Raw genomic sequence first — 15,559 nt, forward strand, 5'->3', positions numbered from 1 at the left:
GAGGAAGTCAGAGCTGCCGAGATCTTCGAGTACATGGATGAGAATTGAGCGCAGGTGGTGTGCTTTCTCGGGGATCTTGGCGTTCGTTCCAAGATCCTCCATAAGCAGAGAGGACGACACCCTCGGCTTATTCTGAATAACACCCGACACAGACAACCTGTCCAATTGCACCAGTACAAACAACAAAGGTGCAACTTCCCGACTGTAGTGTTCAATGGTAGTCGATTCAAGTTTTATGAACGCAGGAGTGCCAATACCAGGATCATGGAACGAAGGACGCATCAAGATCTTTGGGTTGCGCGTCAATGCCTCATCATGACAATACTTGAACAGTGCCTGCACCTCAGTGCGGTACAGATTCTTGTCAAAAGCAAACTTGCCAAGGATTTCAAGGTCGCCCTCCCCAAACTTCATCACGTCGACGCCCATAAGTTTGAATATCGCAGAGCTGTCTTTTCCACTGTAAACAGTGTCCGGCTCAATAATAGCATCCGGAATCAAAGACTTGCTGAGAAAAAGGTACTTCTTGACGTTTCGATGGAACGTAATAGGAATAACCCGCAACTTCTCAGCATTGCGTAAGTCCTGGCACTAGCGTCCCTGTCTTATAGAACATGCGTTCTTCCGTGTCGACGTAACCAAACAAGAGCTTAGAAGTTGAAGGAAAAAGATCATCCTCGCTGCCCCAGTTGGGGTCCAATGAGCTCTTAAACTTTTCCTCGGCGGTACGCTTGAGTGAGCGCCAGTTGGGGTCCACGAGGTGATCGGAGGGAAAATTGCTTAGTTGTGAGAGTCATTCTATCGGATGTGGAAGTATCAACGCAAACGTAGGGGACATGGTAACTCCATTGCGAAACTGTTTTTTGCGTGTTTAGGTGCTCTCTGTCATATGCAAGCCTTATGTAACTTTATCACAGGTAATGTTCATCACCATCTTCAAAACATGAAAATGATCATGTGCTGATAGTGCCCTTAACTTATTTCATAACCTTGCACGTGATGCTAATGCGCTCCTTCATGTATGACCCACATATTGCATACACCATGCATATGCATCTGTACAGTGTATAAGTCGCGTGATACCAGTCACGAGACCAGTCATACCCAGCGGGTCATTTCGGATCACAAACTGGAACCCGGATCTCGAGAAATAGGTCCTGACGTTGTATCATGGTGTACGTTCCAGGTGTACCCGGGTATTTAGTTTATCCTGCCTCCATCGAGTCTCGAAGAGAGGAAAAGATGTACGTCTCAACTCGTTTAGGAGNCAGAAATAGGTCCTGACGTTGTATCATGGTGTACGTTCCAGGTGTACCCGGGTATTTATTTTATGATGCGTCCATCGAGTCTCGAAGAGAGGAAAAGATGTACGTCTCAACTCGTTTAGGAGATGATGAGAACATGAAATGCAGATGACATGAAGTGACAAAACTACATGTTATGATCAGATGCANGTTGTGATCAGATACACATAGGAGAATTACAAGATATACCTCCAGCGCACAGCGTTCGAACCAGGAAGATGATCCACGTCGATGGCTCGGTTGAATCTTCGAAAGTTCNACACATAGGAGAATTACAAGATATACCTCCAGCGCACAACGTTCAATATTCAGGAAAATGGTCCACGTCGATGGCTCGGTTCGATCTTCAAAAGGTCGTCCTCATTTGCGTCTGAGCTGCTTGTACCTTCACGTTTCGGCATCTTAAACCAACTCTGCTGACGTCCTCGCACTCCTCGCCCAGGTCTCCCACCAGAGCGCTCTGTGAAGCACATTGCGGTTGGGTTTCCNGCATCTAGGAGAAGAGATATACCTCCAGCGCACAGCAGGACGATGGTCCTCGTCTATAAATCGGTTTGATCTTCATAAGGTCGTCCTCATTTGCGTCTGAGCTGCTTGTACCTTCACGTTTCGACTTCTTTAAGCAAGCTCTGAGCAGGGTCGTTTTGTATCGGAAGCTGAAGGAAGTGAAGTGCTTCACTTAGCCATGATCTGCAAAAGTCAAAGACCTCGTCAGGCCAATACCTTCAGAACAGTGGTTTCTTTCCAATGCTTTTAGCTGAGCAAACAGTGCTACCTCTTATGTCCATATCCAGTCATCATGTGTAATGCCTTGACATGGTAAAGGAGAAGCGATAAATCCTAAGCCCCAGAACGTACGGCTTTGCTAGAGAATATCCCCTACTCAGACCAACAGAGCATATTAGGAAACTGTTGAGCTAATTTACCCACTGAACCTTGATCTGCCTGCCATGAAGATATCTGAGGATATGCAGTGTGCCCTAAGAGCCTCATGATATNTGACGCATTTAATAGTGCGTCGCGGCCTGCTCCTACAGCCTCGCATGAACCATGTTGCCTAGGCTTAATCTCTCAGCTGCCAAGCCACCAACATTTAGCATGCTAATGTTTATCCATTAGTCCAATAATATGCATTGCTTGATGCAATTCATCAGAGGATTCAGAACATACAGAACTTTAGATCTTTATAAAAACCCAGTCAGAGCACTTGGCAGTCTTTTGGCCCGACTGCAGCATTCACTATCATCTCATTGCATTCGCTAAAGGGACTGCGCACCGTCTACAACAAACGTAGCACCCACAGTGAAGGCGGCCAAGTCGGAACAGAGCCATAGTACTGTCCCTGCGATTTCCTCGGGCTTGCCAACGCGACCTACTGGCTCCTGAGCAATTGCGGCATTCTGGCCTTCTTGGGTCCCCCCTGTAAATTGGCCCATCATTGGGGTGTCGACATATCCAGGTGCTACCACGTTCACTCTGATGTTAGAGGCAGCGTAGTCCAGCGCCGCTGCTTTACTAACGCCAATCACACCAAATTTAGAGGCGCAGTAGGCTGCGTACCCAGGAAATCCTGTAATACCAGCCCCCGAAGAGGTGTTGACAATGGAGCCCCCGCCAGTCTTTAGCATTTCCGGTATTTCATGCTTTAAACAAAAGAACATGCTGCTAAGATTGGTTGAAATGATCTCGTTCCAGACATTTGACGGCATTTCCCCAACCGAGGAAGGCGCATGCCATACCCCGGCATTATTGAAAGCGAAGTCCAATCGACCAAAACGCTTTATTGTCGTTTTGACTACTTTTTCCACTTCATCCTCTTTGGNTCTTTTACATAAAAGAATGGAAAGGCGCTGCAAAAGGAGAGATTAGGATCTGAACATGATCTAGTGAGTAACAGTGCAAACCGGGTGAGTTTCGGATTTAGGGCGTAGGCCCAACAGCATGGCGCTATCGAACACCTGCATATGACTTGTCGCGAGGATCTAGCACTTCAACGGGCACTAGCAAGCCAACAACATGCGTTTTTTGCTAACAGGCGACTTCTTCGACCGCTTGTCGAAAATGCCCGCTTTTATTATCAGTCTTTCTTTGAACATCCCTTAAATTTGCTCTGGGACAGAGCTTAAACGTATTGAAGTGAGAAGACCCTTGAAATCTGGCATCAGCAGTTCCTCGTCCAATATTGAACACATCTACCACATAATCTCGCGTCCACAGCGTTTCAAAGTGACTACAATATGACATATAACTCAAGGTCGATTGGTAATGATCACAATCATAATCGTGTGACTGCCGCTACATCCAAAATACCGATATCTTATCTATAGAACATGAGGTAAATTTCGTCAACTTGTTTGCAGCTTGCTTTCCGTATGTCAGCAAGTGAATTGTGTTTCGGACTAACATTTGTGTGATTAGTTTGTAAATCTAATTTTCCGTCTGTTGATCAAGAGTACGATTCATAACTTATTTCAACGGCCAAGGAAGTAATCGATAAATGAGACCTCATATGTGGTACTGTTGCCATCGTTCAGAGAATTGCAGAAAATATAACTTCCGGAGGGCCCATGAGTTGTGCTTCTTGATGATTATACGAGTCTCGGGTTGAAGCATTTTTCGTTTTTAAGACATCGGGAGGTATGTCATTGGCACAACCACTAATATTTTGCTAACTCGCGCGAGTTTCAGTGAACTTAGCACAAAATCTTAAATCAAAAACTCTTCTCAGGGTATCTTGCTCACTAGCGATGTCAATGTATGAGCGAATTAGAGGTTTAAGTCCACGAAGCTGGGTTTGACGCGTTCATTCGGCCAATCGGATGACGATTAGTTCCCGATTATGACAGGTGAACGGTCACGAACCGCAATATTTTTGTGAAAGCCAAACGCACCAGAAGCGGACTACTTTAACTGGTCGTGGATGCTTAGTTTTTCATTATATTTATGGAGGGTTTCAAATCATCTTGCCAAGAAGTTATTATTCTGAAATAATCAAGGCAACAAAAATATTATATATTAACATGAGAATAATTCATTTTTTTCCCGATCTCATCGCAGTAATATGTGTTGCGGCGGACTTTGAGCTTGTCACAGCCCTAATGAACATTTCAGATGTCGACACACTTTTACAGACGCCTTTAAATTTGTTTACAGAGAGCGACCGTCTACTGATTAGTGACGGCTTCACTTTCACGAACACAAGCAAAACTGTCCGCGACGTACTTGAACTTTACCAATTGGATACACCCGCTGCCACACCCGGTTGTTTAGTCTTCTTCGACAATGAAGGTAATGAAATTGCTAGAGAAGATTCAGACACGAGCGATTATCCTGAGGCAATTATGACTAGCTACGAGGATGCGCGTAATCAGGCTCAAGATCCCTCCATTGAAGACGATAAAGACGCAGTTGACGAGCAATTGCTCTTGCAACATGCTAATGAGGTATTGAATGCGCTGCAGGAGAAGAACGAACTCGAAAAACGAGGAAACCCCACGAACTACATCTGTGGATTTAATTGGGATAACTGCAGAAGCTATACCAATTGCAATAAAGAGTACTCGCCTGGATCCGGGATGCAGTGTAAGTGCATTGGCGCGAAGAAAGGTCCTAAGGCGTGTCTCACAAGGAAGAAATAATCTTCTCATCCAAGCAATCAAGATTGAGGCTCGAAATTGTGTGCTGAGGGCCGGTACGCGAACCCGCGTCGAAAAAGCCGCCTTCATCTAAAATTGATTTCTGACAGCCACACCACAAGGCATACCACTCATTTATCAACGGATACCGAAAGGTAGCTGGTCAACTTGAAATCTTTAGCAGTTTTGCGTAACTGTCGACACATGGCACATTTAGTGAATGTCAGAGAGAAGTAACCTAGCGACTTCCTTCAGTTGCTCAACATGGAAAACACTTTTTTACAGGCGACAGCGCTGGAGGACCAAGACGTCATGTCCCCTAAGAATTAAATAACAATTTCAGGCAGACATCCATAGAAGGAAGATTCTCACGTAGCGGACCTAAGCTTTTGTAGCTCACAATATAATCTACAGTCTTTTCGCACTCCATCGGTACCGATGCCAAACCCAGCCCTGAGATAAAGATTGGACAATTTTTTCAGTGGCTGACGACTATCGAACTTTTAAAAATGTGCCCGCCCCCCTATTTATGACAATCTGGCGAACGACTAAATCGCTATTCTCTGGGTGTTGACCACATCCACTTGAAATGCTCTATTTGGCTGCTCTGCAGAAGGCTTAGATAACTGGCCCCGTCAAGCGGCAACAGTGGCCCCATAAACGTGTGCAACACCCATTACCGTACGGCAGAGTAAAAGTCGAAAATCTCTGTAAGTGGCCGTTTTTCGCCATCTCAGAGCTCTCTCGACAACCGTGTGTCTTCCGAGCTGCTTTGTTAGAAAGGAAATTTGGCGAACAGTATTTGATGCCGTTAAAAAACCATTAAATCTATATGGAAACATACAGGAGCGTTGCCGACCAAACTGACAAAATACTCCAAAGAGTCGTCGTATACTTATAAACCTACATCAGCTCCTCCTTTGGTCAAAGACTTACAAACACTTCAGTAGGGGTCATTTTTCATTCGTGTTAGAAACTCAGAACAGAGAAAAGCACAAAGCGTATCCCATCTGGTACTACAAAACCACCAGCTTTAAAATTTTTTGCCCCTCTTGCGCCGCATTTTAAAAAGCCCACCTTGACTGGGAACCGAAGATCCTTCAGGCGAATGCGGCACCACGTCACCGCAAAGTGAAATGCTCAACTGTTGCTGTAATCGTTGAGTGCTATAACACTCCGCATTCCCACGATCTGGACTCTCGTTGCCATCAGAGCTCTTGCAGTGACTCTTGCATAGACACACGACTGCAGGCACATCCGGAGGATGTTCAGAGCATCTGCCGTGAGTCACGAGATGGATGAAGAATCAACACACTGAAACAGAGGTTTTTGCTCATTTTTCGTGTGAGCCTGCCCATAGTTTACAGCTATCTGGGATCTTTAGCATTTCAGAATACCCCTTGCTTTAACTATAAATCAGCAGGTCGATCTGATTAGATCTAGCGTCCAGATGACCCGCTGACATCACCTAACGGTGGTTTCTACTTGAATAGCAGCGGTTTGTTTTGATACCATAATTGAAGGCGATAACCTCAATCCTCATCTCACTAGATTGTTTGCTTATTCTACGAATGTATCATGAATATCTCATCAAAATTCTGCGCGCAATATCCACTGAAACTTTGATCACTACATCGCGCATGATACCATGCTTTTGTGCAAAGCTCGATCTAATCGGTATCAGAACAAACGGACACTCTTGGAAATAGCCATTGATTCCCCGTGAATACCAATCACCCTTCGCCAAAGTTTTGTACGTATCCTCTTAGCTGTCTTATTGGACGCACAGTTTCCGTTGCCACGATATGCGTAATGATCTTCACGGTACAGAAAACGTTGTCACCAACCCCTTCCTTATAAACTGGAAACACAGCCAAATCGTAGTGATATGCCGTAAGATGCGCGGAGTGTATTGAGCACTAATACATGAGTCGATACTTTCCAGTTAGAGAACCGAAATTGTACGGAAATTAGTACTTTTTCGCCTACACAATCAATTTTCTCTGTCTTCATAGGACTGCTTTTCTAAGGAGGCATTTTCAAAAATTACAGAATCAACTTATTCTGGTTTCCTCTTCACAACGTCTCTGACTGGGGTGTGTGTAATCGACAACGCTGTAAAGCGAGACAGGTATGCGCGTGTGTCTTGTGGGCTCAGCTCGCGAACAGAACGCGCTTTTATGGGCACTAAAACGTTCATGCACAGTAGAGCAACCGAGCACAGGAAGAAAAACGTTGAAAACGCTGTAAACGCTATCGATGTCTTGCCTATTTTGCATTCTTTTGAAATTCCCGCGAGGACCTCCCAAGGGACATGTGTACGGTCATTGTTCCCTGAATAAAATGTGCAGATGTCGCTGTAACCGCTACTAAGAGTACCACTTGCCGCTACCCATAACGCGAAAATGTCAGTCTCGAAAATGCACATCGCGACCAGGGAGTACAGATTTAGTGGCAGTGGAGCTGCAGCAATGACAATAAAAAACGCGAGCGAGATGACCGAGACCGTGAGCTCAAGATTGGGTTCATTGCTGTTGTCAACGAGGCGAGCCGTCAAACCCAACGTCGTGATTGTTGAAACGAACTGTGCGACTCGGACCGCCACCAGAAGCGCGCTGTGTGAGTACCACGCGGTTGGATTAAGCTTGGAGTCGGTTGATGGAGTCATGTTTTCTTTGCTGCAGTAAAGTGATCATAGTAGGGTTTTTGGCGAGGTGTTCCGGGAGTATTTCGACGTTTACAGCCTGATTGCCTTCTATAGGAACCCTTTGTCTGACTCTGAAGGCTGCCAATTGTCTTCTTTTATCTGGGCATACTTTCGCTAAGCTCGAGCGCAGATAGAAAGGGCCAGTGTGAAAGCACAACGCAGTTGGAGGAGTCTGTGCATCTTTACATTAATCTATTTCAAGACCATAGGAGTGGTGAGCTTGGCGTCATGCAGAAAAGAATATTCGGTGATTTTCGCATGATCTTAATAAAGAAGTCCGGCGACAAGCGATTCATAAATTATTATCAAGAGTGGGTTGCTTGTAAAAATCAGGTTTTGAGAAAATAGATCGTACAGAGCTAGAGATAGCGCACACTTCTTTCATGTCAGCTTACAGGCGCTTGTCAATTGGTCGTTATGAGCGCGTTGATTGATTAGTTTCTCGTACTTGGGCTTAATGAACCGCCGCATGTCTTCTTAGCAACATACAAGTGATATAAATCTACTGGCTTTACTCCGTCCCATGGATCAATTAAAACCCACTGTTTACTCAACTCTGATACAAAAATAAAAATGCATCATGCGCGATTAACGGAGAAGAACCACATTGCAGATCAATGTTTGAGACGTGTGAAATTCAGGCCATCTTCACAAGTAGACCTGCTATTCGTATTTCACTCCGCCTTTGACCGGCCTGAATTTCTCAAATGATCACGATAGCAATATTTATATCTCATTCACAGACCTGGCACCAACTTCACAAATATAATTGACGATCTCACCATCGTCGGTTTAACTAGAAGCAAAGGCACGCATATGTGATTCACCAAAAGGTGAACAACTTCAAGCCGGGTGACAGTGCGCGAGCGCGCTCTTCTGAGAATGGAGAACGTATAGTACCAGCTCTTGTCCGCAAGAGCAGCGACAACAAACTAGCAAAATGTGTTTCGATAGTCTCTTGCCGCTTCTAAGGTCCAGCGCTAATCTGTGCTATGGAATTGTTCAAGAAGCTGCAGTTTCGTCTTGAACGCATGGTAGTTGAAACAAGCTTGAGAAGAAACACTACTTCCCGCGATACTCTTGGACCCCTACATAGGAGGCACCTTCCTTGGTTTGTGAGATTCTTGGCGTTTATATGCAAATAACGGGATGGCTCATCGTTGCAGAGCTCTTTTTCGCTGCCAATGCCTGACGATGGGGGATGAATTGAGGTTCCCACGATTCTTGAGGCGTGTCATGACGATATTGCGTATTCTTGGACAGCTGTAATAGTACAAACAAAAAAGCGGTTTGTTGTCAGAGAAGCAAATACCACAAGGCTTTCACCGACTCACTCTTCCTTCAAAAAACAAATGTACACCTTTGTGCTTGAGTTTAGTTGGGTATGGAAGATTTCAGTATTGAACCAACTTGATCAAGAACAACAGCCCTCGTGCTTCAGATCGCTACTCCGAACTGAATGCACTTGAAAGAACTCGATTTTTGGACTTTTGTTGCCAGGAAGTAGTGATACATAACTAGCGAGACCTGCTCTGGCCGCAAAGATAAATATTCACAGCTACTCCTCATCAAAGTCACTTTCATACCGCACTCAAAAGAGTTTCACCAAAACTGATATTGTAATAATCATTTGGTGCGCAGAAGAGCAACCTTCAAGTGCAGTATTTGAGCTCAATCCAATCAATGATCGTTGCAGCAGCGACGCTCTTTTTAACATATATCAACAATTACATTCAATAATGCCTAAATACCAGACATGATCAAATTGTACTCTCTATTAAATTAATCGAGCAATCACTCAGTACCAAAAAACAACTTGCTCATCACCTGTTGAGTCGATCCTCAGTAATCCCTGCTAACGACGGTAGTGTTTTTATCATCTCTCATGCCTCGATTTTGGAACCCAAAACGGCGAGGAACTGACTCATCCAAGCGGGATGAGCTGGCCAAGCTGGAGCCGTCACTAGCTTTCCATCTGTCACAGCACCATCGATTTCAATGGCTTGGTATTCTGCGCCAGCTAGCATCATCTCCGCGCGACACGCTGGGTAAGCAGACACCTTTCTTCCACTGATCACATTGGCTGCCGCGAGAAGCTGTGGACCGTGACAGACGGCAGCAATTGGTTTTTCTTCCTTAGCGAAAGTACGGACTAGATCTAGAACGCTTTCGTCGGTCGCCAGATGCTCTGGTGCCCGTCCTCCCGGTATCACCAAAGCGTCGTAATTTTCTGCCTTGATATCAGAATATGTGGAATTTAGCGAAAAATTATGCCCGCGCTTTTCGGTGTACGTCTGATGTCCCTCAAAGTCATGAATAGCAGTGGCTACTTGATCACCGGCCTTTTTATTAGGTGAGGCCACATCTACCTTATGCCCAACCATGCGCAGGATCTGAAATGGAACCATGATTTCATAGTCCTCGACGAAGTCACCAACAAGAATGAGAATACGTTTTACTGTCATTGTAGCAGTTAAAGTCGATTTCTAGGGTCTAAAACAGGGTTATATTCGAGTTCTTTGATCTTTCTTATGTCGCCCGTCGTATTGGCAGTTATATACCACACCGTGATAAACGAAATTAGCGAACTAGTCTCATGACTATTTTAATCAATTTTATACGCTAGCAGTAGCATAGCACTATACTATTAATCACACCATAGAGACCGGCAATATTGGTAACGTGATGATGAGCTATTGAGATCAGTTGCTGCTGTATGCTCAGCGTGTGCTAGTGACGTTGCTGATGAACTCCGAGCAGAGCCTACGATTGTGTACAGTTGTCATTGCACTGTCTTCATGTTGCGCGAATCTGACAGGAAAGGCACTATGTTCGGAGAAGCACAACCAAAATTTGCTGGGCTCTGGTTTTTGCCCTGCGTTCACTCGGAATCCGCAACTGTTGAAATAAAGCTTTTGAATGTTGCATGCGTGGTGCAATTAGAAACTCCGACACTGAGGGGTTTTCATTTTTCCATCGGTGCTAGCGTCATTAGGATTTTTGAAAACCAGCACGCTCGAGCATAGCTATGCTTTCAGAGGTTGAAAATATATTCTGCTAGTTGTGGATATTTCGTGCCGCCTTCAAGCAGCGGGGTTCAGTATTCTACCGCTATTCTTCCAAATATTGGGGAGACAATTACACACTTGCCGCGAGGAAATACCGTTTCAATTGCAGTAGATCTACAATCGACCCTTTCTCGTTCCATCTCATATTTCACTTTCTTGTCGCGTATTCTCGGCTCTCTTAATGATCTGTTTGCGCATGTTCGTCGATCGGTGATCCTATACCTTTACAAGCGATGGGCTTGGTGGATGCCGTAACAAGCGTAATTGCCACAGCTGTACCCGCAAACTGCTAGTCAGTCATTAGAAAATCTTCTGAGGAAGCTATTTTCAATGGTGTCTGCATATCTCACAGTTGTACAACTCCCACTCTATTTTCGTATTCCGGGTCTATTTTAAATAACCCCGGGTTCACTTTACCGATTTCCTTTGCTTTCAAAAATGTAGACTTCTCATGACAAGAGAGACGTTCGCTAGTCTTGCCCAGAGAATTAGCACAAGTACGGATATCTCTGCGACACATCTAACAACTTTCATATGTCAAAGTAAACCAACATTCTAAAGAGACGAACGAAAAGTGCCTTTTGTAGGCTTACGAAATATTTAGAGTATATAAGCAGACGCCTAGAACAGAACGGCAGCAGCTCCGAGAACGGCAGCAGCTAGACCACCCTTGACGGCAGCAACACCACCTTCGTATACGCTGAGCGAGGCAGCTTTGGTAGCCGCAGCAGCAGCGGAGTAAGAGCCAGACACAGAAGCAGTCTGGTTGCCACAGCTCACACAAGCGGTGGTGGTGGCTTGGGCAGCAGACTTGTTTTCAGGGTATGGGCAGTAGGTGGTGTATGCAGTGTAGATGCCAGACTCGACCTCGGAGATCACCACAGATGGTGCGTAGGTGGTACCTTGAGAGACGGTGTGAGCACCGGTCTCGGCAGATAGTGGGCAGTAGGTGGTGTAGGCGGTCACAATACCGTTCTTGGTCACGGTAGCGGTGGAAACACCAACGGTGGTGGCCTTCACTTCACAGGTAGGACATGTGGTGATGACAGTGGTGGACAGAATGTTAGCAGTAGTGGTGGTGGCAGAGCCTGTGCCGGTCACAGAAGTGGTACCGTTGACAAAACCAGAAGCAGAAGCTTGGCCAGAGGCGGAAGCAGAAGATTGGCCAGAGGCGGAAGTAGAAGCTTGGCCAGAGGCGGAAGCAGAAGCTTGGCCAGCGGCGGAAGCAGTCGAAGAAGCGGAGCCAGTCATGGTGACAGTGCCATTTGAAAAGCCAGTGGCAGTGGTAGCTCCGGTAAACACAGCAGTGCCGTTGGAAGAGGCAGAGGACAGAGAAGCAGTCGCAACAGCAGTTGTGCTCTCAGAATAAGAGGTGATGCTGTTGCCGTTGCCCATGTCGCTTGCGCCACCGAACTTGTAGTCAGGCTCCTCGATGTGACGAGGGTAGTACTTGGAGTATGTGTGGGTGGTGATGGTAGTCTCTTCGCCGTCGATGTTCACGGTGATATCTTGGGTGTAGTATTGAAGACCTTCTGGAACATCAGCAAAGAACTTGAACATAACCCACTTAGCGCCCACGATTGGGGTAGTACGGTAAGGGAAGTAGATGTCAGATTCATTGGAGAAGCCGTCCCAGGAATAAGGCTCGAAGTCTGGGCTAACGAGGTTTAGGTCTTCATAAGGATCGAAAGTCTTTGCCTGAGTGACGTCGTAAACAGCGCACAAGGATGAGTCGAACTTGCGACCGTCGAAGCTGTGGGCCGTGACCGATGTGTTGCTGGTGATCATGGAGGCTGGGACGTAGACATCGTAGATGATTCTGCTTTGAGTTAGATCAGTGTGAACAGATGGCTCATACAAAGGCACGTCGATGTAGTTGAGGTCAATAGACATGCTGCCGTTAGAGGTCTCAACGACAACAGAGTCTTTGCCAGGCTTCTGGATAGCGTTTTGAACCTCTGTGGTGAAATACACTTCGATACCAAATTTGGCCTCACCACTTTCTGGAACTTTGGTGATATCAATGGTGATGTTATTGTCACCATAGTTGTTGACAATACCGTAGTCCCAGTTGTAAGGAGTGTCCTGGGGGTACGTGACGTAGTTGGGTGGAAGCTGGAACCAGCACGCGCCCAACTCAGTAGCCTTCACGGTCAACTCGACAAAAGCGGTATCGTAGGTGCCTACAATGTCGGAAGTACCTGTGTCCATGTCAGCAATCTTTAGATCGGAAATCTGTGGAGTTGTCGAGTTGGCAAAGCCAGCTCTAACGCCGATCGCACTAGCAGTCAAAGCTGCGAGCTGAGTGAAATTGACCATAACGAATGAAAAGGGTGAGTGGAGGATGGCGAGTTGCTTTGGAGGGAACTAATGAATGTCAAATAGTCCTGAACAGCCCTCTGTTTATATAAACTTTTGCAGTTTGTTGAATGTGAGGTTTTTCAGCTTCTAGTCATCGCACGATGACCCTGAATTGACGCGAAGAGGAATATCCTCAACTTTTTCACCACTTTCGTTAGGTCCAACACATTTAGCGCTTGATCACACATTCTTTCACATGCGTACAGTTCTTCGCACCTTGGCTTTAAACGCTTACATCGATTCACCGTTCTATGCTTGTTTTGGGGCATCAACGCACCGAATCAACCGTTCGACCCTGCATAGAAATCCCGGATGCAGGGTTTGCGGACATCTTTTTTCCGTATATTTCAGACGTCGCTGTATGTCCCAGAAAATTCGTGATGGCTCCTCCACTATAATAATAATAATTCTTCGTCATATGCAGGGTTCAAAAAGTAATAATGCACATCAGTCCATTGAAAGAGACTCAACTAGCAAGCAAAAGCGGAAAGGCCGCAAGCGGGTGAGAATAAAGTTGAAGAGCTCCGGTCTCTCAAGCAAGATCCAGGTGCTGCAGAAAAACGCTTAGAAGGGTGTGGTCTAATACGCGAGAAACTGCCATATGGTCAGCATTGGAAAAATCCTCCCAACGTAAGGAATGACTCATACCTAGTCATAGCGCAGGTCAAAAATAGCGAGCGTGGGAGCCTCACAGTGCCTATTGCGAAGTCATGCCAGTGATACATTTCATCGCTTGCAGGTGGGATCGTGAATTGAGAGGGTTGTCCCTAGCTCTGGAGGACCTTCGTTTTGTGGTCTTGGTTAGGGCTCGTATTTCACGCAAAGCTAATCAATGAAACTGCGAGCAGTCAATAATCAGAACTATCAGATATTGAGCCGTTAGCCATTGATATATTGTTTGAGTCGTTAGCCATATCTTGTAGGTTTCATGTAAGTCGGACTATATTATGAGCTGAATTCATTTTTCCTGTGGAATCCAAGGTTTAATTGTGAGTCGAAGCTCCCAATCGTGATTCAGCGATATTCAGTCCTTGGAAGATTGAAACACGATTTCAAAAGCTCTTCTCACTCCAAGAAAACCATATCAGTTACTTCGAAAGAATATTGAGGTTTTTCCGTACCATTAGATTGAGTCAGTGCGTATGTGATTTCACAGCTGCAGGTTTTGATGAGAGACAATGCCACGAGCAGGCCGCACCAGATGTTCAATCGATATATTGGGTTTTGGACTAGTCTCAACATTGAGGTAACAGTAAACAGGACGCGAATCTTAGTCTCAAGCCTCTGTACTGATCCCGATAGCCAATGTGCTGTATTGAAGTTCCCCAGAGAATGCAGTTCTCATTGAATGCTCGGTGTGCCATGTTCAACATGATTTGTTTGGCAAGAATACAAGCGCGGCCCTGAGATGGGCTCACGCATCAGCTTTGCTCCATATGCTCTCAAAGTAAAATCCACGCAGCGCTTTTTGGACAGTTTTGGAGCTTCAGATGCCTTGATGGGCATCGCTTGCCTAAAAAGCTCAAACTTAATGTGCCTCGTCGCTTCCAATGATATATCATGATAGCTCTTTACGCCGTTCAGATTGTGAAGAAGCGTCAATGACAAGATGATTGAAGTATGCATTCCAAAACCACAGACCCCATTGTGCAACCCACTCCGATTGACCGGTCACCTGCAGCATCGCTCGATGCTTGCACATACAAACCCTGTTGGTTATGATTGCAAGATGCGATCTCCTAAAGCAGCTGTTCCACTGTCTGCACACAAAAATCACTTTGCTGCCCGAGTTTTGCTGCCTGTACCAATAAGAAGCGTAGTGTTCAACCCTTGGGCTAATACTCATTTATGCACGCCATGATCTACGCATTATTTCTGAACTCAAATTCTTCTCACGGCATTTCCCTTGCCATCACCAGATCTCTTGAGCACCGCTCGCTATTGATCGTTTAACGGTCTGCGTTGGAATCATTTCTGGGTTACTCTAGAGCCCATTTGGTAATCACCTTCTGTCAAGCTGCCGAGCTTTCATGGCTCTGAAAAACGACAGAAAAACATCTCCTTAGTTCGAGGTCTCTCCAGCATATTGCTAAAGCCTCTTGAGTGTGAGTTTTGTGTGTTTCGCTCGACACTTCTAGCACGTTGCAGACCTTGGTGCCGAATTCTTTCACACTTCACTTGCATTCGCCGGCTTTGTTAGCTCTTTGTTCTCTCTCACGAAAGAGCGAAGCACGAAGAATGACACAAGCGCACGGCCCCAAAGGGAAGTCGCTTTCTCATGAATGTGACTCCGTCTTTGCACGTCACAACCAGTGTTTATGTCATCTACGCAACCTGGCCGCCGAAAACATTTTTTTTGACGATATAATGTCACAACGTCTGTAATGTGCTATCTTAAATGTCTCATGAGTGCGTTTACTGACGAACATAGTTGAGCTGGACAGAGCGCTACCGATCTTCTGAACGACATATGGGCAATTTGGA

The 15,559-nt window shown here is 45.7% G+C and overlaps 4 protein-coding genes and 1 pseudogene across 5 annotated transcripts; 1 reads left to right on the forward strand and 4 right to left on the reverse strand.

The window, feature by feature from the left end:
• Window positions 1-2,546: 2,546 nt before the first annotated feature.
• LALA0_S12e00100g lies at window positions 2,547-3,124 on the reverse strand (annotated as a pseudogene). The gene is given in 2 exon segments: window positions 2,547-2,651; window positions 2,654-3,124. Coding segments are annotated over 2 exon segments (576 nt in total).
• A 1,200-nt stretch (window positions 3,125-4,324) lies between these two features.
• On the forward strand, window positions 4,325-4,942 carry LALA0_S12e00122g (LALA0S12e00122g1_1; the record flags this gene model as incomplete). The annotated part of the gene is made up of 1 exon (XM_022773944.1): window positions 4,325-4,942. The coding sequence occupies one exon, from the start codon at window positions 4,325-4,327 to the stop codon at window positions 4,940-4,942; it is 618 nt and encodes a 205-aa protein (XP_022630702.1).
• A 2,056-nt stretch (window positions 4,943-6,998) lies between these two features.
• LALA0_S12e00144g (LALA0S12e00144g1_1) lies at window positions 6,999-7,607 on the reverse strand (the record flags this gene model as incomplete). The annotated part of the gene is made up of 1 exon (XM_022773955.1): window positions 6,999-7,607. The coding sequence occupies one exon, from the start codon at window positions 7,605-7,607 to the stop codon at window positions 6,999-7,001; it is 609 nt and encodes a 202-aa protein (XP_022630703.1).
• A 1,922-nt stretch (window positions 7,608-9,529) lies between these two features.
• On the reverse strand, window positions 9,530-10,111 carry LALA0_S12e00166g (LALA0S12e00166g1_1; the record flags this gene model as incomplete). Its single annotated transcript, XM_022773966.1, has 1 exon — window positions 9,530-10,111. The coding sequence occupies one exon, from the start codon at window positions 10,109-10,111 to the stop codon at window positions 9,530-9,532; it is 582 nt and encodes a 193-aa protein (XP_022630704.1).
• Window positions 10,112-11,335: 1,224 nt separating this feature from the next.
• Window positions 11,336-13,033, reverse strand: LALA0_S12e00188g (LALA0S12e00188g1_1; the record flags this gene model as incomplete). The annotated part of the gene is made up of 1 exon (XM_022773977.1): window positions 11,336-13,033. One exon carries the CDS (start codon window positions 13,031-13,033, stop codon window positions 11,336-11,338), a length of 1,698 nt encoding a protein of 565 aa, XP_022630705.1.
• Window positions 13,034-15,559: the final 2,526 nt, after the last annotated feature.

The sequence above is a fragment of the Lachancea lanzarotensis genome, scaffold LALA0S12 (genome assembly GCF_000938715.1).
Source record: "Lachancea lanzarotensis genome assembly LALA0, scaffold LALA0S12, whole genome shotgun sequence".
Lineage (NCBI taxonomy): Eukaryota > Fungi > Ascomycota > Saccharomycetes > Saccharomycetales > Saccharomycetaceae > Lachancea > Lachancea lanzarotensis.